General features: G+C 60.9%; 1 protein-coding gene across 8 annotated transcripts in view; it reads right to left on the bottom strand.

Moving 5' to 3' along the window:
• GTF2IRD1 (GTF2I repeat domain containing 1) overlaps nt 1–26,751 on the bottom strand; it is a 113,604-nt gene that overhangs the window by 56,412 nt on the left and 30,441 nt on the right. For 7 of the 8 annotated variants that reach the window (XM_070484462.1, XM_044746260.2, XM_044746266.2 and 4 more), the window contains 12 exons: nt 23,739–23,867; nt 21,240–21,381; nt 18,692–18,847; nt 16,513–16,696; nt 15,395–15,705; nt 14,273–14,362; nt 12,582–12,665; nt 7,655–7,838; nt 3,189–3,214; nt 2,154–2,262; nt 1,211–1,248; nt 625–705 (listed from right to left, as the gene is read on the bottom strand). In XM_070484462.1, the coding sequence (XP_070340563.1) occupies nt 625–705; nt 1,211–1,248; nt 2,154–2,262; nt 3,189–3,214; nt 7,655–7,838; nt 12,582–12,665; nt 14,273–14,362; nt 15,395–15,705; nt 16,513–16,696; nt 18,692–18,847; nt 21,240–21,381; nt 23,739–23,867 (1,534 nt within the window). Of the gene's footprint in view, nt 1–624; nt 706–1,210; nt 1,249–2,153; nt 2,263–3,188; nt 3,215–7,654; nt 7,839–12,581; nt 12,666–14,272; nt 14,363–15,394; nt 15,706–16,512; nt 16,697–18,691; nt 18,848–21,239; nt 21,382–23,738; nt 23,868–26,751 lie in introns of those variants that run through there. The other variant, XM_070484464.1, reaches the window with a different exon arrangement.

Genomic DNA, 26,751 nt, shown 5'->3' with positions numbered 1-26,751 from the left:
CTCCTTGTCCCACCCCATCACGGTCCCTCAGGGACCCCTAGCCCAGCATGCCCGCAGCAGACCCTTAAGGAAGCCGCACCCCGGCACTCTGGCAGGGCCGCCTGAATGATCAGCTGTTCCCAAGGCCAGGCAGGGGCCCGAGCGGCCTGCAGCCCTACCAACTCCCAGTGGTTACCCCACGCTGAGCTTCCAGAAGCCAAGCACACCCCCGTCTTCACAGATACAGAAACTGAGGCTTGGGGTCCCAAGTCTGGAATCAAACTCAGATCCACTAACTCCAGTGCCTTTTCTTCCCCTCCCTCCTGCCTCGCAAATCCCAGGGGATCCAGGCCAGGGAGGTGAAGGCTGGGGGCCCTTTAGGAAGGTCGGAGCCGAGGCCCGATTCCCAGCAGAGGGCAGGTGTGGCTGCAGAAAGCACACGCGACACCCCACTTCTCTCGGAATCAGACTAGAGAAACAGCATCCTGGGGACGCTGCCGTGGCGGGGCAGGGCGGGCCCTCAGGAGACAGAGGGGACGGCCAGGGGTGGGGCGGTGGCTCCGGCAGGTGCAGGTGCCCGGCTTGCGGGGCTGCTCGGTTCCTGCGGGTCAGGCAGGGGCAGCCCTTCAGATGTCTGTCCCTTACCTGGGATGGTGACCTGAATGATATCCAGGTCCTCCGGCTCAATTTTGATGGGCCTCAGCCCACCCAGCTCCCCAGAGGTTCCTGTGAGGAGGAGACAAGGGATCCAGTTAGGTGTGAGCATGAGCTTGGCCAGGCAGGGCAAGCCATTCCAGAACATTCTCATGTCTGTGACTTGTTAGTAGCGCCCAGGAAGTCATGTCAGCCCCCACGCTCCTGCTCAGACCAGGAATGGAAGGTCAGGCAGGCCCTCAGGCCTGTCCTGGTGTCTCCAACGTACAGACCTGGCATCTGAGGCCCACAGGAGGAAGCTGCCTACCATGGATGTACCAGGAGCTGGTGGCGACGCCAGAACCTAAGTCTCCCAACTCCCCCTCAACACCACCCACACCCCCCTGCCCCTCCCAGCCCCCTAGTGAGTTCCCAGCATGCTCTGAGGCCTGGCAGGGGCAGACAGAGGGGGCAGAGGAAATTCACTAGGACTCCAGGCTCACAGTCGGAGTTTGTCTCCTCCCCAAGGCTGCTGGGTGGGGCTGGCGGATGCCCTCCCACCCCGTGATGCACACAGCGGGGCCCTGCTCCCCCTCACCTGCCCCACAGTCTTGGGAGATACCACTCTTGTCGGATCTGCAGGAAGGAAGCCCAGAAATGACATGGCATCGGCCTCATGTCCCTCCAGGCAGTCAGGGGCCCACGGTGGCTGCCAATTCAGAATGCAGCCCTGGACCACACTCGCTCCCATCCCCAAGGGGGATGGCCCTTCCCCTTGAGCCAGAGTCCCAGTGCCCTGTTTCCAGGGACAACAGTCCCCTGTCCACCCAGCTGAGATCCTGCTCGCTATCCTGGGGTGAGCAGTCTGGGCGCCCACCTTCCCCACCAGCTGGGAGACCTGGGTCGCCAATCTGAGGGCCCCACAGCTTAGCACAGTGAGGGTTTGATCACTGCTTGTGAAGGAGATTGACAGCTGCAGGACCACCACCTGGAGGGGGTATGGAAGTCTGAGGAGGGGGCTGGGGAGCAAAGATGGGCAGGGCTCCTAAGATTAATGATTCAGTTAATTCACACAGTACTGTGGGGGGAGGCCTGGGCTGGATGTGGGGATTCCGGGGTAAATGGCCCATCCCTGGCCCCCAGTGGCCCAAAGCCTGGGTGGGGGCAGGGCAGATGGTGACCAGGCCGTGAGCTGAGTGAGGGCCTCGTGGACATGCAGGGCAGATGCCTGACCTGGTCCAGGTGGCAGGGAAGCCTTCCGAGACCAGGCAACATACAGCCAGATCCTGAGGAGGGACAAGCGTTCTCCAGGAGGGGAAAATTGGCAGTCTCTGTCCTCCTCTGTCCCCTTAGATTCTCCCTGGGGACAGTGGGGTGAGGGCACACGGGTGTGTGGGGGGTGCCTGTAGGGGATGCCGAGGGGTCAGGAGCCGCTGGGCGCAGCATCCTCTGGCCAGCCCCAGGCCTTGCTCCCCCTGCAGTCAGACCACCTCAGGCGCGAGCAGGGTGGCCCTGGGCTGGGAGCTGGTGTGGGCCCTCACCGAGCAGTCCCGGCCAGGTCGAGGATGGCGGCTCGGGAGACCTCTGCAGAGGCGTCCTCCGGCGGGCTGGCGGGCTCCAGCTTTGTGGGGTCTTTGGTAAACTTGTTCCCTGGGTGGAGAGCGGGGCCAGGTGGAGGTCAGGGCGAGGGCTCTGCAGGCTCCCCTTGCCCGCGGGCACCTGGCCAGGGGCCTCCGCGTCAGCTCTAGAGGGACCCCTCCGGGGTTGGCTGGCCTCTGCCCCTCCTTCTTGTGGGCTCCAAGTCTGGCCAGCCGCCAGGAATGGGTCCTAGGGAGAGATGCCTCCCCTGGGAGAGGGAATAAGGGTCCCAGGGCTCGAGGAGCCCAGGATCCATGGGAACTGAACAGGAGGAAGGGGAGACGTCAGCCGGAAACCGCTGTCCTGACCTCGCATAAACTACTGGGGCCGAGGGAGCCCTCAGAAAGGGGTCAAGCCCCCCAAGGCTGCACCATGGGACCATGCTCTCTGGTGATTATCCCAGGAACCCAGAGGAAGGCACTCATCAGCCCACTTCACAGATGTGGAAAGTGAGGCCCACAGGACCCTGCCCATGGTCATAAAGCTGGTGGGAGGTGGGGCGGGAACAGGGACCCGGGTGCGTTGCACCCCAAGTTCATGCTCCCTCTGCTGCACCAGGCAGAGTCCGCCTCGCCCTCCTGAGGGGTGAGCCACCACTGGTGACGGCTTGGCTCTGCCGGCACGCACCTGGGTTTACAGCCAGGCCCCATCGCTCGCTAGCTGGGCCTCTGGGGAAAAATGAGAACCCACTTCCTGGCACTGTCGAGAACTAAATGAAGTTAAAATGAACTGTGCTGACAGCTTGGAAGAGTCTCTGACACACGTTAGTATCCAGTTCTTCCCTGTCCAGGGCATCCCGAGTCTTGAGGGGCTGTCTGCACTTGGGAGCTGGGGTCCCTGTCTGCCCCAGCATGCCAAAGCCACCTGCGGGCCCCCTCCCCGCCCCAGGGGCCAGGGTGATGGCGGCTTCAGAAGGACTAGAAAGTACCCACACATACCTGTGAAAATTCGCTCATCAAACATCCTGGGGAGAGAGGAGAGCCGGCATGAGAGCAGTGCAGGCCCAAAAGACCCCCTGGGCTCAGAGAGCTGGTCACCAGGTCTCCTAGTGACCCCATATGCATGGCTCTAGCTGTGGATCTGAGCACTGGGCTGGCCACACATGGGGGCTGGAGAGGGCACAGTCCAGAAGAGCCAGGTAGCCCACACCGTTTCTCCACAGCCAGGGCAGGCACAGGCCTGGCGGGCCTGGAGGGTCCAAACTGTTCTTCACGATGCCCCAGGAGCTTCCTCCAACCCCGAGCTCTCCCTGGCCACAGCCACCAGGGTCCCGTGTCTCAGTGACAGGCACAGGATAGGCCCTGCTCCCAAGCTCTCCATTGACTGCAAAGCCAGGCGTGCCACCAGACCACAGCCACTCAGAGTGACACGTGGGACCCCTCACGTGTGTCTCAGAGGCCAAGGGGGCCCAAGCAGGGAGGGACTTGGGAAAGACTTCAGGGAGAAGGGGACAGCGAGCTCAGGTGGGATGGCTGAGAGGTCCCCCAGGGACAGGAATGGGGTGGAGCTGGGGGCTGCACCTGGCTGGCTGGAGGTGGCCTGCGTGAGGTGACCAGCCTTCAGGGCTGTGCTAGGGCACATGGTCTCTACCCTGTGGGCAACGTGGAGACCCCAAGGGATGTGGCACCGTGAGATCACTCCATCACCAGATAGGGGACAGACTGGAGGGGGATGGCTGGGGGCCCAGGGTCCACTCAGGGACCCCTGAGTCATCCTGATAAGACCCCTGGAAGGCTGGGCAGGGAAAAGGAGGATGGAGTAAAGGTCAGTGAGGAGCTGGGGTCCCCCAGGGCTGGTGTTCGTCCTATTCTACCTGCGGCCCACACCAGGGCAGCCCCCATGGGCTGGGGAGCCTCAGACAGCTGGTCTGGGGGGCCTGCAGCAGAGACTCGTGCCATGGAGCCACTGGACAAGGGGACAGGACCATGGTCACTAACCTCAGGCTGCAGAGGCAACATGGGACACATGAAGGGATGTCTGAATCTGAGTACAAGGGGGCCTGACAATGAACAAGGGGTGCCCAGCGGGAAATTCAAACAGGCAAAAGGCTGTGGCAGCAGGCAGAGCCTGGGTCCCCGTGGCAGTGGGACCCTGGGCAAGACTTCCATTCCCATCCTGAGAGGCCCCCGGTCCCAGTGCAGCTCCTAGAGGCCCACACTCCTCAGGGTCCCACAAGGCCGAGGGGCAGCAGGGAATCATCCTGGGGAAAGCCTTCTCCTCAGGTCCACCCAGCGGCCGGCAGACCTGCGGCGTTAGCACTCGCGGCTCTGTGCATTCATTTGGAGGGAGAGTATGGCGGCTTGCACAGGTCCCTGAGGGCTGCGGGCCAGGTGGCAGGGAGAAGGTCTGAGGTGCCTCCAAGACCGTGACAGACACCCTCACGGGCCGCCCGGTCTGGAAGGCCCGCCTGAGGGGTGTGGAGAGGGTCTCTGTCGATCGTCCACAGCACACCCCGGATACTCCTCCCTCTCAAGTTCTGGCCTAGGTGGAAGCCACACGTCCGCCCCTGAGAGGTGAGCTCACCCTCTCACTTGGGGCTACTGTCCTGGTGGGAACAGGGTATTCGGAGGTCAGAGCTCGGCACTAGTGGGGGCCCGGGGGCTTCTCCCTCTGGCAGGAGAGCACCCTGACCTCCCTCGACCTTGCAGACACGGGGGCCGGGGCAGGGACTCCCCCTCCCAGCTGCTTCCTAAGCCCTCTTTTCTCCTCACTTCTGCTAAGATGATCCGGAATGCTCCACTGGAGAGGCTGGGATGGGCAACAGTGGAGAATGTACTGAGGGCTCAGAACCGAGCAGCCAGTCCTAAGCACTTTATTCAAAGCCAGTCATGAGGTCTCCACTCTGAGGCACGGACAATCATTAGCCCCATTTTACGGATGAGGAAAGTGAGGCACAGAGCAGTTAAGTAACCTGCCCAAGGACACACAGCCGGGAAATGGTAGGACCAGGATTAAACCCAGACCTTCAGTGCCGATGTGCTTAACTACTCCTTTACACACAGGGGAGACGAGGTCGAGGAACTGGACTCGAGTTTACCAAGCATTCCCCACGTGTCAGGTGTGTTCTGTCCACCTCCTCATTCTATGTTGGAAAACACTGAGGGCGAGGGGCATCACTGCCCCCATTTTGACAAACAAGGAAAGTGAGGCACAGAAGAGAAGTGTTATTCAAGGTTGTGGCGCTGCGAGTGACTGCTAGCCTAGTCTGGCTGGTGCCAAAGCTGCCTCCTCCACAAAGCCCCACAGGCTTGCTGCTCAACTGCCACTGAGTCTATACCTGGAAACGTGCTGTTCTGACACACCCTGGACTCATCACAACAGTGACCACTTCCCATGACTGGCATGGCCTCTGGGGATGGGGGGACTGTGCCTGCTGTTTCCTGCAGTCCTCGGTAGAGCCCGGTGGAGGGCTGGGCCTGTAGGAGGTGCCCAGCAGACGCTGGTGAAGAATTAGATGACTGACAGTTTGACTGGAGGGAGATCAAGGTCAGCCACGGTGAGGACCCAGACACCACGCCAGCCCATAAGGGGACACCAGGCGTCCTTGCTGCTCTCTTCTCCCCTCACCCTTACGCCCCTAGCAAGAGTCAACTGAGGGAAAAGGACTCAGCAGCAAGAGAGACTGAAGCTAGACAACAGCAGGCACTGCCCGACAGAAGGGCGACTGATCTCAATTCACCTTCAGAGTCAGGTATCCAGCAGGACCCACAGTAGAGGTGGTGAGAGCGCAAGAGGCGGCTCAGAGGTGGTCCCACTGCCGCAAATGAGCAGATGAGGACAGGGGAGGGCTGCTAGACGCAGAGAATACGAGCCTCGAATGATGAAGATGGGGCAGGTGTGTAGAGGCTGGTCCAGGCAGTGGGCAGAGCGCACAAAAGCCAGGAGGCAGGGAAGGCGGCGGGGAAGGGACGCAAAGGCCGGCACAGTGGCTGCCGACAGGCCAGAGCGTGCGGCTGCACCAAGAGCAAAGGAGGGTTCTGGGCAGGAGACCCACAGGGCCAGGCTAACACTCAGAATCATCCCGAGATGCCCACCCTTCTCAGCCTCTGCTGCTGGCAGCCCCACTCCCCCTCCCTCGGCCTCTGGGGTCTCTAACATGGCATTCCCCTCTCACCTCTATTTCTTGCCCCACCCTGTGACCCGTTCCCAGCTCACACTGACAACTCCCAGTTTGTCTCCAACCTGGACCTCTCTCCCAGCTTCTGACACCGCCTGGCCTCCAGCAGTTCCGTCTCCTGAGCATCTCTGAGCTCGCGCATCTGAGACAAGCTCACCATCCTGCCCAGGCTCGCTCCCCTCAAGCACAGACTCAGACGCACAGGTGATCCTGGCCTTCCCACTCCAGGTCTCATCCATTAGCAAACGCCGCCACCAGCCAGGGTCTGCCCCAAGTCCAGCCACTTCTCTCCCTCCGCCCCACGCTCCTGGCCGCACTGCTGTGGCCTCGCTGCCAGTCTCCCCCATCTGCTCTCACCTCCCTAGTCCGTTCCCCGCAGCAGCCTGAGGGCCCCACCTCAAGCACCCTGCAGAGCTCCTTCCCGCTGCTCTAGAACAACCGCGAGCCCTCAGGGCCCACCCCAGTCTCTGCTCACACCCCGCCCCCGTCAGGGCCGCTCTCCAAGGCCGACCCTTTGGCCCAGACGCTGCCCAGCTGGGTGCAGGCCACCTTCTCAATCTCCCAGCTCTGGCTAAACCAATGGGACCTTCTCAGAGGCCCTCGACCACCCTGAACAGGGGCCCCACCATCCTCCTCTCTCCCGTTACCTTGTTTATTTCCTAAGCTCTAAGTCAAAAGGCATGAGCCCGAATCTGGACAAGCATTCGTTCACTTGCCCCTTTATTCACTCATTCATTCCACAGATCCATACTGAGCATCTACTACAGACCACGGATTGTTCTAGGCACTGGGGACTCAGCAATGACAGAACACAGGCCCTGCCCTCAGTCTAGTGGGACAAGCCAGCAGGCAGGCACGCGGGCACACGCGCGCACTGGGTGCACTCCCGGAACAGACACCTGGGAAGTGGCTGGTGCTGTGCTGCCTGGAGGCAGGCAGCTGGACGGCACAGCCTCTGCGCCCCCCCCCCCAATCTCTAACCACCTAGGAGGACTCATTCTGGAAGTCTGGGCACCGCCTGGAGCTCATGATGCTCCCTTGGTGGCGAGTGCAGGTGGCTGTGCGGGTGAACGCCCCTCCCCAGAGGCAGTGGCCACACAGCTCTGAGGTCAAGGAGCCTGAATTCTCTCCCAGGGCCGCCCGACTCTCTGTTAAGTCACAGAACCCACTCCTTCCACCCCTGCCCATCGGGGGCCTGCTGTTGACCCCTGCCCAGCCTTTACGCCCAGCACTGCAAGCCAGGCACAGCCTGGGGGTAAGGCCAGGCCCCCGGCCCCCGCCCTGTACCTCTTAATGACAAAGTGGATGCTGTGCCGCTCCTCCAGGATCCGCTTCAGCTTGGGGACCCCATAGGTGCAGGGGCGTTTGAAGGGGATCTTGTCTGGGATGCCCACGATTTCCACAGCCTCTGGGTCACAGGCGATCTTCCTGTAGGGGACGGGGACCATGTGGTCCAGGCCCAGGGCTTCCGCTGGAAGGGCAAGGGCAAGGCTGAGCGCAAGATGGAGGCGGCAGGACACGCAGGGCCCTGGGGCCGCAGTCGTCATCACCTCCCACCTCCCAGCACCACTCCACCGCGCAGCGCCCAGAGAGATCCTGCTGAAAAGTCGAACCACGGCCCTGCTCGCTTAAAGAACAGCCCGGGATCCCATCTCATGTGGTGACAGCCCAAGTCCCACCCAGGGCCCCCGAGGCCCTACATGAGCATGACCCCAGCACCTCTGACCTTATCGCCCTCCCTCCACCCCTCTGCTCGCTCAGCCCGCTCTCTCCAGCCTCCTGTTGCTTCCCCAACGTGCCAGGCCCACACCCACCCCAGGGCCTTTGTACTTGCTCCTCCGGCTCCTCAGACACTTTTCTCCCTGCTGACCGCACACTCCCCTCCCTCCCTCTCCATTCCAGCGTCCGCTCAAACGTCACCTCATCAGCCTCAAAAAGCCCCCTCTGTCCCTCCCTGGCCCCCCACTTTGTTTTTCATCCCACGTTTATCACAAGCTGGCATTACAAACATTCACGTATGCGCTAGCTGTGTGGAACCGGCGCTCCGCGGGGGCGGGGTGACCATCCACATCTGGCATCTTGATGGGCCAGGCTGGGACACAAGCCGCTGCTCCCTACATGCTCGGGAGCGAACCAACGGCTGAAGGAAGTGTCACGGCGCTTGGCAGGACACCTCCGGCGGTACAGGAGGGCCATTTCCTCCAGGGAGGGCTCGGCACCCCTCTCGCTCAACAGCAAAATGAATGAGACACCAGCCGGAAGCTGACAGCTCTGCCAACAGCAGTGTAGACAGAATCCGGGCTCATGAAGTGATGACTTATTCTTTTCTTCTGGACCGTTGGGTTTGGTCTTGTGCCATTTCATCATTTACTCACAGCCCAGCTCTGAGTTTTCATTCATTCACTCACCAAATACTTCTTGGCCACCGACTATGTTCTCAATGGGACTTCCATGGGTCCCCTGTTCCCCCCAGGGCCTGGGAGGTCTCAGGAGACGAGCTGGGCTGGTGTCCACTTCAATCTTGCCTGGTCACTCCAATCCCTCCCAAGGGTCCCACGTCTCTTCACGGTTCCTCAGGCCCCTCCCCACCCTGGCCTTGCTCTTCTGACCACATCCTGCTTTGTCTGTGTCCCGACAAGTGCAGCTCAGAGCAGACCCCCTGCCAGCCATGCCCTGACCGGCTGGGCAGAGCTGTCTGGGGCCCTCCCCGGAGCGCCGTCAAGACTGCTCTCTGTGGATGCAGCCCAGGTCTGCGTTGGCGGCTCTGGCAGCCAGATCCCACTGTGAAGTCACACTTAGCTTGTTGTCAAATTAAACCCTGGAAATCTCAACAGCTGTCAAACCATCTCTTTCCCCACCCCCGCCCCCAGCCACCCCTCGGCCCCAGCGCTTGAGCGGCGGGTTCTGCAAGACTCCGTGAATTCATCTCCTCTTGGGTTCCTCTGATCTGCTGGGCCTGTCTCTTCAGCTGCACAGCCACCCTGGGGACAGAAGCACGGCCCCACCCGGCCTCCAGCCGCTGTGCGCTGGGACAGGAAAGCAGCCACCAGGCACAGTCCTCGTCTGTCGTCTAGTCTCAACCTCCTCCCCAGCGACAATTCCTGGAGGCTTCCCAAAGGCTCGAGTCCTCCATTCCTTTTCTGGTTTGTTCCATCTGCACCCCCAGGCCCATCGCTGACCCACATCAAGCAGAGCTGGTGGCTGGAAGGGTAGAACCAAGAGCAGCATCTGCTCGTCCAGGGTCTGCGGGATGCCTCAGGCCGCCAAACAGTGACGCCCCCATGGAGCCCCCAAACACTCCTGGGGAGCTTCCTTCTCCCCAGGCAGCTGAGGGGAGCTCAGAGGGAGCTCTGGCCTGAGGAGGGCAAGGCTTCAACCCCTCCATGCCTAACACTCCTCCTTGGATTTGGCCATGCAGAAGCCCCAGGGCTGACACCTGGGAAAGGCTCAGCATTCTGGAAACATCCCGAGCGCACAACGGGACAGAAGACTGGCAGCTGCTCGGCCAGCTCAGTGGGGGCAGAGCCCTCCTAAGGCAGACAGAGCCAGCCCTCGCCAGCTCCCCTCCCCCATCACCCACCAGGCTCACACCTGTCTGGGGTGGGGAGAAACTCAGGTGCAGACAGCCTGGGAAGTACTGGGCAGAGGGGAGGCGTGGCTGGGCCAGGGTGGCCACATGGAAGGCTCCTGGGCTATCCCAGACTTCTCGCTAAGCCTCAAGGCCTTGCTCAGCCCCAACTCAACACGGAAGGCACAGCCCACCAGGCCCACATGCCCAGAGCAGTCCCAGCGTGGACCAAAGGGCCCCTCCTCCATGAAGCCCTCCCTGACTGCCCAAGCCTGTGGAGACCTGGCCTTCCTCTGTGCCATGCTCTCTGCGGGCCCCACCAGACACACCCACACACCAGCGTGTAGCACTGCAGGCTACCGTGCGCAGTGGTGTGCATTGCAGACACGTCTTCAGATACCCGCTGACATACCCCGAGACCAGAGTGGGCCTGAGAGCCTGGCACAAGGTGGGAGCTCAAAAGACTGGCAGGGCTGGCAAGTGAGCGGACCAGCAACTGCAGGAGAAGAACAAAGAAGTGAGGGAGGCAAGTGTGAGGCATGATGTAAGGAGCACACACTGGTCTCCAACTCTGGTTCCGGGTGCGAGAGCGCCTGTGTGTCGTTGCCCCATGGGCATCTTCTGTTATTCATGACTAGTCCCCTGCAACCTTCCTGAATTCACCCAAGGTGACTTGAGGGGCCCCCAGATGCTCCGGGGTGGGGGTCGGGCACCAGAGGACAGCCCATGTGACTCGAGGATTGAAGCTTTGAGCCCCGGCCTCCTGGCACTAATCACCGACGGCCGAGGACGAAATCAACCGTGCCTACTTAAGGGAACCTCGGTAAGAAAGCTAACCACAGGGGTTCAGAGGACTTCCAGACCGATGAATTCATGTGCCAGGAGGGGTGCACTCCATGTTCCACGGGGACAGAAGCTCCTGCGCTCGAGACCCTCCAGAAGGAGCTTGCTCTATGTCTCTCTTCATCTGGCTGTTCACTTGTATCCTTTATAACAGACTAGGAAATCTAAGTGAGCGTTCTGAGTTCTGTCAGTCATTCTGGCAAATCACTTCAAGGAGGGGGTCAGGGGAAGCCCAGATACGTAGCCAAGTCAGATAGAAGTGTGGGTACCCTGGGACCCCCTACCTGTGATAGGCAACTGAAGTCTTGTGGGACTGAGCCCTCAGCCCATGGGGTCTGCGTCACTCCAGGAGGTTAGTGCCAGAATGGAGCTGAACTGTGGGACGCCCAGCTGGTGTCCACAGAGAACTGGAGAACTGCTTAATGTCGAAAACCCCACACTTCTGGCATCAGAAGTGTCGTGGGCAGAAAAAAAGACTTTTCCTTTAGCGAGGCAGGAGAGGAGGAAGGAAGAGGAGGAAAAGAGGGGTGAGAGAACGAGAGAAGGAGAGAGAAGGATAGGGGGCAGGGAGGGCGGGAAAGCCCCACCCCATCAGATCCGTCATGGTGGGAAGGCCAAGGCTAGGGAGGGAGACTGGCCAACTCAGGTGGTCGGGCAAGCAGCCGCAGATCCCAGGGCGCTGCTCTCCCCCACCCCCATGTGCAGGGAGTGCTGAGCCCCTGACCCTCCCCCCCAACCCCGTCCCCACAACTTGGTGTAGAGTCCCCCTCCTCCCTCCGCCCCATGGAGCAGAGGGACTCCCCCACAGTGGGGCTTCCCAATTCAGGTGGTGCTGAGTGACCCCACACCTGTGTGCCCACGGAGTGATCTGGGGGTATCTGTGCCACCACCCCAGTGACTGAGAGCCACCCACCCAGGCAAGGGCCACATTGCGTCCGAGCACCAAGTGGGGCTTACGGATACAGCTCAGTAAGACTGAGTGGGCGGGCCAGTGAGAGGGAGGGAAGACTGCCGAGGAGACAGGGTGTGGGAGGGCACGGTGGACCAGCCATGGGAAGGTCTCAGAGGCCATCTGGTCCAGCTCTCACCCTCCAGTCACCCAGGGGCTGCACTGTCCACTTGGCCTGAAGCTCAGCCAAATGGAGGACACGCCTGCCCCAGGTATCACCCACATTTTCTGCCCAGAGTACGGCGGGCTGACACGTGCTCTGAGCCCAGCTCTGCCCTGGGTGCTGGGGACACAGAGAGGGACCGGCACAGTCCTGGCTGTCACAGGACAGACACAGACAAGGCATGTCAAGTGTGCGATGTGTCATGGTGGGGAAACCATCAGGGCTTCAGGAGGCCACCTGGCCCAGGCTGAGGCTCAAAGAACAAGTTCTACGCTGGTTCCTGCCCTAGAGGATGCAAAAGGCATTCCAGGCAGAGGGCCCGGCACAGGCACAGACAAGGCAGCAGGAACTGGCGTGGTGCTGTACGGAACCTGCAAGCACGTGAGCCCAGCCGCCGTTTGTCTGGGCCCTCTGCTGGTCCCCCAGACGGGCATCTGTCCCCGACCTGCCCGCCTCCCACAGGCGACTCAAGGTCTGGGGCTCTGCCATCAGTCCCGCCCCCCTGAGAATCTGGAAGGGAAATATTGACACAACCACCCCCGCCCCAGACAGGAGATGACATTAGCGTTGACGGTGCGCGGGTGCCAGCATATGGCTCCCGCTGTTGTGTTGGGGAACACAAGTGACTGCCATGTAATGAGATGCTCAACACGCTGCTGGGGCCGCCCCGCGGGCCGCGCCGCCCACTCACCATATCTGCTGTTAAACAGGATCTGCACGCACTCCCGGAGCGTGTTGATGTCCTCTGTCTCCTTTATGAAGGCGTCCCACTTCTCTATCAAAACACAGGAGAGATCAGTGAGGGCAGGTCCGAGCCGGGAACCCTGGCCTGGCTGCCTCATGATGACCCACCGGTTCCTTGCTGCCCAGGGTCCCCCCCCCGGACCCCTCCTGCCCCAGACAAGGGGAGGTGGGAGAGTGGGCTCCCCCAAGTAAGGAGAGGCTGAGCCTTGACCTTGAAGACCCAACCCTAGTGCCTCGTCCACCTGGGTCTCACCCAAACCCTGAGCCCTGCTGGCCTCTCCGTAAAACCAAAGCCACTGCCTCGGTTTAATATCAATAGCAAGCGTGACCATTTGGTTCATTATAACCATAAAAATAACATCTTTAGTTTATGAAGTGCTTATCTGTGCTAGCTACCTTATATATATAATATCCTATTTAATCCTTCATGACGACTTTTAAACAGAGGTGTCAGTTCCATTTTTCAGATGGGAGAACTGAGGCTCAGAGAGGCTGAGTACCTTGCCTGAGATCACTCAGTTAGAGGCTGGTGAGGTTCTGTCTCAGCTCGTACCCGTTGCTCACCGTGCCCTCTCATGATCATGATGCTGCTCCATGTGGATATCCGGGTCCAGTCCCTGCCAGGATGGACCTTGTGTAGGGCAGTGGGGCTCTCTATTGTGATCCCAAGGAATTAGGTTTTCTTAAAGAGCCTCTCTCTGGAGGTGAAGCTGGGACATCCACAAGGCGAAACTGCTGGAAAGTCTGACCTCATCCCTTTGTGGGATAAACGAATCCCACATTTTCCTGCTCCCAGTAGTCTGAGTGGTACTTTTTAACCTGTCCATGTATTTTTTTATACTCCTTCCTTCAAGAGCTGGAACTTTGCTCCCCTCTCTCCCCTTGAGTGTGGACTGGATCAAGTTTCTGGCTTCTAACAGGGAGAATATGATAGAAGGGACAGTGATCCCTGAGGCAAGGCCACCAAAGACACGTGGCTTCCTCCTCTCTCTCGGATCATTGACCTCAGGAAACCAGCTGCCATATTGCGAGGATGCTCGAGCAGCCCCACAGAGGCCCATGTGTGAGGCACAGGCCTCCTGCCAATGGCCACGGGGGGACATGGAGTGGAGCCTTCAGCCCCGAGCAAGCCCCAGCTGACATCTCGATTACAACCTCAGGAGCGATCCTGAGCCAGGACCACCCAGCTAAGCTGCTCCTGAATTCCTGAGCCACTGAAACTGTAATGTACAAATGCTGTGGTTTTAAGCTAAGTTTTGGGGCAATTTGTTACACAGCAACACATAACTACAGCTGTGCGTTGCTTCACGATGGAGATGCACTCTGAGAAACGCACACGGTGCATTAGGCAGTTTTGTTGTTTTGCGAACATCACGGTGTGTCCTTACACAAACCTGGATGGTACAGCCCACCACACGCCCAGGCTGCATGGTACTATCTACAGGACCCCTGTCGTGTGTGCGGTCCATCGCTGATTGAAATGTCGTCATGCGGTGCATGACTGTATTCCACTCTGGCACAGAGCTGTTCCTTTCTCTCACGAAGGCCCGGTGGCCACATCTCCATCTCGGTAAGCACCACCCCCATCTCGGTAAGATCCCCACGCTGGTCAGGGGGCTGCCATGGGCACCGTCCTACCTGACTTGTCGTGGACAATGGAGAAGAGAATGCGCTTAGAGGCATGGACATTCTGAATGAGAGGACCACCAGGCCCGGTGGGCTTCTGTCCTGGACAAGGGAGAGGAAAGGTACAGGGTCGACGGGGTCCCCAAGAGGGGTTCCCCAGATCCAGCCTGAGTGCACAGGCTTTGGTTCTGGGGTAATGGTCTCACCCACCCAGGAGACCCCAGATCTGAGACCTGTGATCATGAACTCAGGCAGGTCCCGTGACCAGACGCCTGAGATATTCTCTAGCAGAATCTGCCATCCAAGTGGCAGATGAGGGAGGGTGGGATGTCTGAGGTCACCTTGTACAGGTGGGGACACTTGTATCAGGCATGAGGTCCCATTCCGCTGCTCAGCCCACACACTGTGAAGGGGGAGTGTCCTTTCCTCTCCTTCTCATAATAACAATAACAGCAAGTATAACTTATAAGCACTTGCAACGCACCAAGCATTGACTTGGTGCTTTAACAGAGCAGTTCTCAAACTTGGGCACACGTCAGAACCCCTTGGCGGACCTGTCAACACACAGATAGCTGTGCCCCGCCCCAAAGCTGCAGATTCAGCAGGACTGCAGTGGGCCTGAGGACGTGCATTTCTAACACGCTGTCGTTTAGTCATGATGACAACCCTGCAAGCCAGGTACTACTGGAATCTCCATCTTATAGATGAGGGAATTGAGGCTCAGAGAGGTAGACATTTGCCCTGGGACACAAGGCCACACAGGAGAGGAGCCAGGAGATGAACCCAGGTCCTTCTCATACCTGGCTGCTCCTTCTGTTATGTGTCCAGTACCCCTCATCCAGGCTGGGTATGCAGTAGGCGCTCATTAAATGCATGTGACTGATCAGCAGGTTTACTTCCTCCATAGACTCCTCTGGGAGTCCCCTCGGGCATCTCTTGGTCCCAGGCCAAGGACGCTGTTCACAGATGGCTGAGAGGGGGCCAGAGTCTGACTGGGTCTAAGATAGGATGCCACCTGTCCCGTCCCAGCCCCTTGTCCTGACCTGCCTACTTCAGCCTGAGACCTGCCCTGGGAGGGGCTCCACATGAGTGCCCTCTATCCCCCCCAGACCCAGGGCCCCAGCAGCAGCTTACCACAGCAGTCAGGGAACTCCTGAGCCCCCAGGGCCTTGGGCTCAGGGCCGGCCCGGCTGAGGCCCAGGTCGCCGGGGGTGAGTGGGCAGGTGGGGGCCTCCTGCTTGAGCTCTCTCATGGGGTGGCTGGGGAGCGTGGGGCTGTAGAGGAAGCTGGCCCCAGAAGAGGAGGGGGCAGGGGGTGGCAGGTCCTGGGGCGGCCCCTTGGGGGCCGGGCCGTGCAGGCTGCATTCCCGAGCGCCCTTGGCTACCAGGGAGACGCCGTTCAGCTCCACCAGGGCCTTCGAGTCCCGCCCACCATCCTCGAGTGGCCTGGATGAAGGAAAGGACACACGATGGCTTTGCACCATGTCTGCCGGTTGTCTCTCTCCTCCACCGCCCCCAGCCTCCCTCTGCAGAACACGGTGGCCTGGGAGGTGCACGGGACATGAGCTAGTGCCCATGCTACTGGGGGTTGCAGGCCTGAGGTGGGGTGTGACATGCCCAGGGCCACACGTCTGGGTCACCAGAGGACCCAGGGCCTGCCCCCTGGCCCCTGTGCCCCCAGTCCCCCTATTGTGTCCTCTGAGCTGCCATTGATTGTCACCCGTCTCCTATCACATCCCTTCTCTTCCAAGCCTGCACGCTGGCAGTAGGCCTGAGCACCAACGGGCAGTGTCAGGCCCCAGGCTGGCCTCCCGGCTGCAGCAACAGTCGGGGGACCTGCCGCGGCCCAGCCTCCACAACCTCATCTCCCATCTGTCCCCAGTGTGACCTTCGGTTCACAGCCCAAGCGCACACAAAACGTGGCCCCCTGCCTCCACACTTCTGCATGGCCCTTCCTGACGCCCGGAGCACTGCTGGTGCAACTCCTGCCTGTCCCCTGGGGAGGGCTCCATGACTCGAGGCCCGGCTCAGATCATGTTCCATGACTGTTTTTGCCTCCCCTCCACCGTCAGGCTGGGAGCTTTTACAACTGGGTCCCGTGTGGGTGCTAAGACCCTCCCCTCTGGCTGGGTAAGTGGCCACGGGTGGCTGAGCCAGCAGGGAAGCAGGTCACCCTCCTGGCCTGGCCTGGCCCGGTCCTCCCAGTCCAGCCGCCAGGCCCTGGCCCACTCCCAGGCCGGTTGCCTCACTCACCTCTTAAGCTTGAAGCGGATACGGTGGCTGTGCTCCAGGATGGCCATGAGGGCCTTGGGGTCATACTCGGCCGGCCTGCGGAAGGCCAGGCCCTCGGGCAGCCCCTGCACAGCCAGCAGCCCTGGCTCCCTGAGCAGCCTCTCGTAGGGAAGTGGCACCACGCTGGCCCTTCCCAGGGCCTCGCCTGTGGGGAGGGGGTCGAGGAGAGGGCCTAGTATGAGCGGGCAGCCAGGCTGGGGGTGCGGGCCACGCTGAGTGACTCCCTGTGCTGCTGCGTTCCCAGGAAACTAGACCCCACAGGCCCCCTAACTGCAAACTTGACATAGAATAACCCCCTGCAGGCTGTGAGTGGGGTGGGCCTGAGGGCGGGGCTCCCCCATCATGGGGCTCCCTGCTTCTGTCCTCATTCTCGTCTCCACTCCAGGCATGTGGGTGGGGGGGAAAGCAAAGCCCGAGCCGCACGCAGGAGGTGAAGAGAGAAAGAGAAGAGGGCAGGCAAGAGACTGCAAGGAAAAGCCATAGGGAGGAAGTGAGGGGAGGGTGGGAGGGATGGAGGGCGGGAAGAAATGCAGAGGAAAGAAAAAGAGGAATTTGGAAAAAGAGAGAGGAGAGACAGAGAAGAAGGCGAGGGGAGGGGACAGTGGCTGGGGACTGAGAGGGCAGCCGAGGGACCTGGGCTCAGGAACATCGCTGTCGCCCCAAACCAGAGTCAGAAAGAGGCCCCTCCCCTCATAGCCACTTCTGACTCTGCCCGAGGTGGGGAAGGGGGCCAGGGCAGAGTGGGCTGGGGCAGGGGCTCTGGGCACGAACCCTGCAGCCAGCAAAGGTGTCTGCAGTGGCAGAGCCACCCACGGGTGACAAGTCCTGCCATCCCAGGGCAGCCAGCATGCCCCTCCCCCCTCGGCCTCCTCCCACCGACATGTAGACAGCAGCGGGAGCTTCCTTTGCTCCACAGAACCAAAGGCTGCGGCAGGGGAAGGGATCAAGAAGGATAATCAGGTGGGACCCCTGGGGCCCCAAGGGACCTGCACAAGGTCACCTAGGGAGTGTGAAGGCCACCACAGGGGCTGAGAGTCTGTAACCTGACACTTCCCAAGGAAGGCCAGGCCTGCCCCCACGACCCCCACAGGAGGGACTTGGCTAATCAGTGGGCCTTCACTCAGTCATTCAACAAACACCCTTTGAGCACCTGCTGCTGGGCCTGAACTGCTGCCTGGGGACAGCAGAAAGGGGAGGCACAGTCCCTAACCCTGGAGAGCAACAGGGCTAGGGAGGGAACAGGACAGCACACAGTGGGTACCCAGAAGGGCCCTAACCCAGCGCAGGGGGCTTCCCGGAGCTGAGCCTTAGAGAGTAATGAGGGGTCCAACAGTCAGAGCAGGAGAAGGCACAGTCAAAGGCAAGGAGGTGTGAGGGGCTGGCCCCGTGGCCGAGTGGTTGGGTTCGCGCGCTCCGCTGCAGACGGCCCAGTGTTCGTTAGTTCGAATCCTGGGCGCGGACATGGCACTGCTCATCAGACCACGCTGAGGCAGCGTCCCACATGCCACAACTAGAAGAACCCACAACGAAGAATACACAACTATGTACCGGGGGGTCTTTGGGGAGAAAAAGGAAAAAATAAAATCTTTAAAAAAAAAGAAAAAAAAAACAAAGGCAAGGAGGTGTGAAATGAAGCTAGAGGGTAGGGACAGCGGAAGTGGTGCTAAGGGGAAGGTCAACAGAGCTAGAGGCGGGTGGGGCTGGAGGGGGGCGGGGCCAGGCCATGGTTGGCGGGGCTAGGCCACGGTGGGTGGACACGCCATGCTGAGGGCAACCGGGAGCCCATGAAGGTGGTGTAGGGAGGTGCTTCCGGGCAGACTTGTGCTTTGGGAAGACGCCCTTGGTCACAGGGCAGGTGGGGATGACAGAGAGTGAGGACACCAGGGCAAGCTTGGGCCCATCTCCAGGTGGGGTGGCCCTGACCAGCACCAGGGCAGGCGGGGCAGTGGGAACGGTGGTTCAGGAAATGGTGCAGCAGATCCACGCCTGGGGGTGTAGGATGAGGGAGCGCCGGGGGCGTTGCCCCCACACCTTGAGGTTTCGCTCAAGGCCCGTGCTGGGCAGGAGGGGCTCCTCTGCTGTGTGGGGACAGGGCTCCCGCCCGCCTGGGGGCCCCAAATGGAATGAGGAAGGATCTTACTATAAAGAACATCAAACACCTCCTCTACCATCTTCCGCAGAAGGTACACGTCCGAGCCGTGCTCCAGGGAGGACCGCGGGATGCTCCGGCTGCCACCCTCGCCCCGTGCCACCTTCTTGGGGTGCTCTGCCTCCGGCTCCTTCCAGGGGGACCCTCCTGTGGGACACAGAGCATGGGGCCATGGTGAGCACCCATGCTCAGTGAGCTGGGATGTCCCTGCCGGGTACTGAGCCCTGCAGTCGGGCACCCAACATGGAGTGCAAATGAGTGAATGAGAGAGGAATTAATGAGTGAGCAAGCCCTGCCCCAACCACCCACCCTGCCCAGGGCCAGGGCTGGTCATCTCAGAGTTCCCAGTGCCCAGCATAGGGCCTGGGTCTCATCCCCTAGTCATCCCTAACTTGCTGTGTGACCCTGGGCAAGTCCCTTCCCTCTCTGGGCCACAGTCTGTGAGTTCCTACAGGAGACTAACTGGCCTGGCTCAGAACGGGGGTTCGAATGTCCGTTTCACCTGCCCCTTTCTGTGCTCTGACTAACACTCTGTCTTAATCAGTCAAGGCCCCAGTTTTCTGCTCTGCCAAATGGGGAGATGATGGGGATGCCACCAGGAAGCCGAGGGGCTGCAAAGAGGCAGGTTCACACCAGGCTGGGCCAGGGTGGAGGCCTAGGAGTGTCAGTGGATCCTTGGGTGGGGAAGAGGCTAGGAAGCATATTGGAAAGGGGACGAGAGGAGGGCCCTGAGGCCCCCTCCCAGCTCAGAACCTGCTCTCCTCCGGGGATGTGTGAAGCTTGAAATAAACCAGCCTGAGTTCCCGGCGCTATAAATAGCAGCTCTGCCTGGCTCCGCAAAGCCAGGTGCACCTTCCCCAGGCCCCAGCCTGGCACCCAGCTTGGCCAACTGGGGGGCACAGGACCCTGCCCGCCCTACCCTACTCCAGCCCAGCCCCCTGCCCAACCCTGGAGGGCTGAGTGGGAGGGAGGGCTGGTCAGGGAAGCGGCTGGACCCCAGGAATGATGTGCCCAGCGTCAGGGGACAGCCTTTCCTGAAACAGCTGCACCCAGGATGATGGTAAGTACAAGTATTTATTGAGTGTGAACTGAGTGCTAGGCACCGTCTGAAGTGCCTGCCATGTATTGGTTCATTTAATCCTCAGACTGACCTGCGAGGAGGGGAGCCTGTTGTGCCCTTTCTCAGATGAGGAGCTTGAGGCCCAGGAGGCAGCAAGTGGCAGAGCTAGGGTATGGCCCCAGGCGCCTGACCCCAGGGCCTGCTCGGAGTCGCAGATGGTGGGCTCGAACGCCCACTCAGGTGCTGGCCTTCAGTGGCGGGGCCAGGCCCTAACCCCACAGCACCCAACCCACCACAAAGTCACGCTGAGCTCTCTCCGGAGCTTACCGGCAAGTGGGGGCACCAAGCGCGGATGGAAATTCAGGGCACAGGAGGCTGGCGCAGCACCGGGAGCAACCACAGGCTGGGCGCCAGGGTCCGGGGTCGTGGAGGGGGCCCCAGGCGGGAGGAATGTGAATGTGGAGGCAGAGCAGGTGTCTGCCTGGCAGAGGGGAGAATGAGGGCCTTCCAGGTGGGGGGAGAGCAGGGCAAAGGCAGAGGGGAGAAGGGTCACCAGCTCCAGCACCTCCAGAGTGCAGCCTGGGACGCGGGGAGGAGAGAACGCGGAGGCAGCTGCTGGTTCTGTGGGGCCCCGAAGGCCCAGGTGGTGTTGAAGGGTTGGGGGCTTCAGAACACCCGCCATCTCAGGGCTCCCAGCTCACAGCTTGAGTGCTTGTCTCTTGGAGAGCAACCAGGACCCCTGGCAGGGCTCCCAAGGGTGGCCGTGGTGCATCTCCCCGATTTTGAAGGGGTGCAACAGAAACAGCATAGCTTTCAGAACCAGAGACCCAGCCTGGAGCCTGCCTCCACGTGTTGGCTGTGTGCCCCTGGGGAAGCGGCTATGCTCCGTGTGCCTCGGTTTCTCATTTGTAAACCGGCGGTTACCGTCTCCTGAGCCTGCTGGGAACAGTGCACAGCACACAGCAGGTGGCCGGCCCGCAGCATGATGCATCGTAACATCACTAACCGCTAGAGCTCATCGAGCATTTCCTACATGCTAGCGTGTGCTCAGTCACTTTGTCCCCAGGAGCCACCAGGAGGCGACTCCAAAATTATGTGACCATGACAGTGACAGTGCCAACCTCACAGGTGGCCGTCAGGATAAACGTGTTAGCATTGGAAAGGGAGTCGCATACAGCAGGCGCTCAATGAGCATTAGCTGAACAAGTACACTCAGTTGCCGTGTTAAGGACGCACAGGAACCAGGCAACAACACTGGGCCTCAGTGTCCCCTCTATCAATGAGCAGATGGAGGGGCTGGGGCGGGCCCATCCTGGGGTTCAGGCAGCCAGAGCAGAAACCAGGGCTGCCCCGATGATGCCATGTCAGGAAGCTTGCAACCCCTGCCTGGTCCAGTGCATCCCCTGAGGGCCACGCCTGTGTCCCTCCAGGGCCCGGGAGCTCCCACGGGCCCCAGCCCTCCGAGCCCAGGGTACTCACGGCAGAACCTGAGGAAGTCCGACTGCAACTCCTTCCGCGCGTTCAGGAACAGCCTCCCCTTCTCGGTGCCCACCACGAAAGCGCTCTCATCGTGCACAGCCACACAGGCCACCTCTGCGTTCAGCTTGGACAGCGCCGAGCACTGCGGGGGAGCAGGGCATGTGAGCCAGGGAAGGCCCCCAACTTGGGCACCTCCAGTGCCAGCTCTGGTGGTGGGACGTGAGCTCCCAGCTGCCTGAGACCCCACCAGCAGCTCCCGGGAGACGTCACCCCGCCAGCGTTCTCGGTCTTAGAATCTGCAGTGGGAATGAAAGAACGACCCCAGATCGGCCAAGGGCGGGGAGAAGCTAAGCTCACGAGGCCTGGAGGGGGACAAAGGCATGTAGCCTCTGCGCCCCTCCTCCCAGGTCCTCCTTGCTCCAAGGGGGGCTTCCTGCCTCTGGCCTGACCCCAGCCCCAGGGACAATGCTGTCCTGGGCTCTCGAAGTCCCAGATGAGGAGGGGGTGGGATGGGCCCCAGGAAAAACAAGGCTCAGACAGATCCAGGCTTCAATACCCTATCAGCTACTTCCTGCTTGGGACTGGGACAAGGCCCACCCCCCTGTGGGCCTCAGTTTCCAAATCTGTAGATGGGGACCAGCAGCCCAGTTCTCAGGGTTTCAATGGCTTGGCTGTGGGGGTTCAATGAGGACTGGTTGGCACGATGGAATGTCTAACCCAGGACCTCCCGTGCAGGCACACAGGCAAAGAGCTGACTTTGGCAGCCCCAGAGTTGAGGCTGGCAGGCCCACTGCACAGGAAGCCCTAATACAGGGGGCCCTGCGACCAAGACCACCAGGATCTCAGGCCCTGACCCACCTCACCAGGAAAACCCTGCCCGCAAAGCTCGCAGCTCGCAGTCGGAACCCGACAAATCTGGTTTTTATCTGAGTTAGATAGCACTCTGCTGACGGTCAGAAAGTCTCACTCTAATGGTTCTGTTGCTGTGTGAACTAGGGCAGGTTCCTCAAACTCTCTGGGCCATGATCATGCCTCTTGCGCCAGCTCCAGCCCAGAGTCACTCTTGTGGGGAACCTGGGACGTCATAGGACTAGCAGGCCTGTTCCCTGAGATCTCCTATGGTGTGTGTGTGGGGTGGTTCATCTCCTGCTAAGATTAAAACAAAAACCTGTGGCTGCCTTTCCCAGAGGCAACACTGTGAACCCTGATAAATAAATCAGACCAACAGATTCAGATGTTTCCCACAAAGGAACAGCCATCAGAGCTGGAGGAGGTCCTTGGCCCAGTGGTCACTGCTCAGCTGAAGCAGCTGAGGCTACAGCAGGGAAGGCTCAGAGACGGGGGGCCATGAGGAGACCCTGGACGAGGGTCTGAGATGGGGGAGGGGCGATGAATGGGCAGCACCCACCCCCCGCAGACCCCGAGGATCCTGGCCCCGAGCCCTGAAGGACACCACCATTAAGTCACCGCCGAGCAAGGGCCATTGTCACCCATGAGGGTCCCTCAGGAAACGCACAATGGGCCCCAGGGCTGGGGAGCCCGTCTTGTTCATGCCACCCGGAGAGCTGAGGGTCACGGCTCCTCCAAGGAGCCTCTGAAACGCCCTCCAGACCAGCGTTGTCCAACAGAACGTTCTGCAATGAGGGAAATGTTCCATTTCTGCACCGCCCAATACTGTAGCCACCGAGCGCTCGATGAGTGAATGCGCCTGAGCAAGCGAATTGTTTATTTTATTTAATTTTAACTAATTACAACTTAAATGTCAATCGCCACGTGCGGCTCATGGCTGTGGTGTTGGCCACCACCGACTACATCAGCTGTACCTCCACTGCCACCAGGGTGGCACTGCTGCAGGGCAGGCCTGAGCTCCCAGGCTCGCCTCTTCGTGAAGGCCACTCTGCACAGCAGACGGGTTGCATCCAGTCGGCCTCCCCAGGGGAGCCCCCCAGCTCCGGCCCAAACACCCCCTAAGCCACCCTTGAGCCACCGACAGCAGGAAGGGCTGAAAGGAGGCCCTCGGTCCTTGGGGAACTGCAGACTTTGTACCTGGGAGCCCACTTTAAAAACCAGTCCTGCTGTGTGACTTCAGGCAAGGTACTGCCCTCTCTGAACTTCAGCTTCACCATCCCGAAATGCAGGGGACAGCCAACACTGGACAGGCTTTTTTTTAACACCAGCCTACCCTCCATTGCAGACCTTCCCCACAGGAAAAGGCTGGAGGAAACGGACATTGTTACTTCCTCATGTGGGATAAACTGCTACAGGGGAGGCATGGCAGCAGTGGTGCCAGAGGAACAATTCTCGAGGCCCCAGGTCTCCCTCCCAGCCCCGAGATGAAGTGACAGCTCTTGTTTTAGCATCAGGGGTTCCAGCTCTCTCATGAATCCCCGCCCACATGACCCTCCAGGACTTGTGAGGCTCAGGTCAGCAAGGCTCCCCTAAGTGGCAGGGTGGGAACTGCGCCCGATGTCTGGTCACGAGGGCCAGCGGGGCACTCACCATGGAGTCTAAGGCAGACACGAGGCTGGTGATGATCTCGTCCTTGCGGGTGAAGGTGGAGTTCCAGCGGTCGGGCCCGCAGCCGTTAGCGGGGATGTCGCAGCGCTTCCCCAGCAAGGCCATGGTCGCCTGTATGGAGGGAGGGAGGGAGGGAGGAGGTGGAGGTGGGTGTGCTCCGCCGGGCAAGGCACACATGGCGGCCACCCACCCCCACCCGCCCGGCCCCCGGACCTGCCTCTGCTGCCCAGGTGGGATGAAACAAGAGCTGGCGCCCCCTCTGCCCAAGGGTCTCACGTGCACGATGGACTTAGAGCTGCGGCAGGCCTGGACACGCCACAGCTCGCACACGGCCCGTACAGGCGTGGGCACAGAGGCAGGATAACTGAGGGGTGTGCCCCACGGTACGTCCTTACAAGTCTGCACCCGCAGAGCCGAGTCCAGGACCACGACCTGTCTGCCCGGCAGGCCCCAACCGCCAACTCTCTCCCTGCACGCAGCTCCAGCCACAGCTCTCCCTTGCTCCCACACCCTCCCTGGCTCCCTGCTGTTCACATGAGCTCTGGACTCCTCAGCTTGGTATTCAAGGTTCCTGGTCTGGGCTCCTGTCCCTTGTCCCAACTTCCCCTCACACCCCACGCTCTGGGGAGTCTAAGCACCACCATCTCTAAACGAACCAACATCCTTCCTGGCTCCCCAGGCATCACTGGTTTCCTCCTCCCTGACCTGAGTGTCCTTCCAGGCCACTTCGTCCTCTCCTGACTGCTCCCTCAGCCTTGAATTGTCGCCTCTGCTGGGAAGGCGCCCTGACTGCTGCCCCTCCGGCCCCCTCCCCGCCCCCGCTGGCCTCCCCACATCCCTGAGCCCCTCCATCGCAGCTGTGTATCCAGCCACGTGCTCCCGCGGGCAAGGCAACTACCCGAGGCCTCTGCTCAGTCTACTTGCTGGCTGTCGGGACTCAGCCTCAGAGGTGTAGACGGATATCGCAGGGCAGAGGCCACTTCATCTCAGACCAGGCTTTCCCCAGGGCAGGACCCTGCCCTCAGCTCGGGGATCCTGGAGGACAGAGCTGCATCCTCCCCTCGCTGGGGCTCCCCCAGGCCTGCCGCCCCACACCACCCAGCCCGGCCCGGGCCCCCACTAGACACAAAGCTCAGGCCCCAGTTCCTGTTCCACCCTGTGCCTCCCTTCCTGACCCAAGGAATCAGGCCCAGGGGCCCTCCACAGGCTGCCCTGGCACCAACACCTTCCTCTGAGGCAGCTGCTCCCTCAGCAATCCAGGAAGAGGAGAGGGCAGAGGGCACAGGCAGGGACCTCGGTTTCCCTCTCTGAGCTCAGCCCCCTGGTGCTCTGTGCATGGCACGCAGTGCCGGCAGCCAGTTCCGGGGGCAAGCAGGGACAGGGCTGCCGGTGTCGGGGGCCCATGAATGTGGTCGCCACTGCTTCCTGCAGACAGGCAGGGAGGAGTGTGCCCGCATCTGGGGGTGTACGCACACCTGGGGTGCAAGGGGGTGCTGGGCAAGGACAGCTGGGCCTGGTCCTCCACCACGCCAGCTGCCCCTGGAGCGCAAGCCCTGTGAGGGCAGGGACTGGCCAGCCTGTCGCTGCTGCACCGCAGGCCCAGCTCAGGGCCCGAGGTGCGTAAGGGGCGAGGGCACTGTGGTCAAAACCACAGAGGTGGCCCTTTAGTGGGTCGTGCGATCGGTGACACGTCACACATAACCAGGTGAGGAGTGTCTGACTTCGGTTATGGCCACATGCGGGGGAACCCGAGGCACCAAGCAGGCTCGGGCCTCCATTCTGTCCCAGTGGGCCAAAATACGCTCTTGGGTTCACTTCTAAACGTTGATAAAATGTATTTCTTCTCCCAGGTTGCAATTTGTACCATTTTGAAATCCACATTCCTAAGGGAAGCTGAGGTGTGACAGGCCTCGGCTGGGACGTGCTGAAGGACCAAGAGGTAGCCAGGGGCCTTCTGTGGCATGAAGCCCACTCGAGGGTCTGCTGTGTGACCAGCCGAGAGGTTTGCCAGCTCTGAAGGCTCTTGAAGGACTGCCATGCCCCCCAGCCACCCCCTGCCCGTCAGTCCCTTGAGCCATTCCCAGAAAGGCCTCGGGCTGCCAGCCTCCCAGCTGCTGAAGCTCAAATCGAATCAGGGCGAAGCAGGAGGCACCAGACAGCACTCCAGCCCGGCCTCTGGGCTGCCCCAGACGGCTGCCGGCTCTTTCCGGTAAGGGTCCTAATCCATTTAGGAAGGAACCAGGGACTCGGGGAGGGAGGAGGAGAAGGGGGACCAGGCTGTGGGCCATCCCCTGACTCCCTGTCCCAGCCATCTGGGCCCCTAGGACCCTCTGTCCTGAGCCAGAGCCCAAGGAGGCCCAGCCGTGGGCAGGGGGGTGCCCTTGGGGAGGAGGGCGGAGGAGAAAGGAGAGAGCAGACCCTCCCACAATCACCCGGGCACTGAGAGAGGGCCGGGTGCCACGTGGCTGGAACTGCTGCAGTGGACAGAGGGGCAGGAGCCAGGAGCCTGGGGCCACGCCCACAGTGAGGGCCAGGCCCAGGTCTGCCAGGACCACGTTGGGCCAACTACCTCAAGCCCGAGTTTTCTCAGTTGCAAAGTGGGGCTAGTTCTAAACTGGAACTGAGCAAGGGGAGAAAATCACCCGATGAAACCAGCAACCTGCAGAGAAGAGGACACGAGTGTGGCAGGCAGCCCACAGGAGGCAAGCGCCCGAGAATGAGCAGGAGGGGGGTTCCTGGGGGAGGGGATGGGGAGAACGGAGCCATTAGAACCATTAGCCACAGGTGACGGGCAGCTGGCTCCTGGCCTAGGGCACAAGTGGCCAGGAGGTACTCAGTGACAGGGGACTTCCAGCTGTCCCTGGGGTCCTAGGTGGACAAGGCCTGCGAGGGCTGACAGGAAGGCAGGCAGGCTGTGAATACCCTCTCCCTCCTCACTCTCCCAAGGCTGCCAGGGCGCCACACACCTGGCTTTCCTCCCACCTCCTGGCCACTC

The sequence above is a fragment of the Equus asinus genome, chromosome 14 (genome assembly GCF_041296235.1).
Source record: "Equus asinus isolate D_3611 breed Donkey chromosome 14, EquAss-T2T_v2, whole genome shotgun sequence".
Lineage (NCBI taxonomy): Eukaryota > Metazoa > Chordata > Mammalia > Perissodactyla > Equidae > Equus > Equus asinus.
Note: the sequence above shows the minus strand (reverse complement) of the source record. Positions and strands in the feature narration are given on the sequence as shown.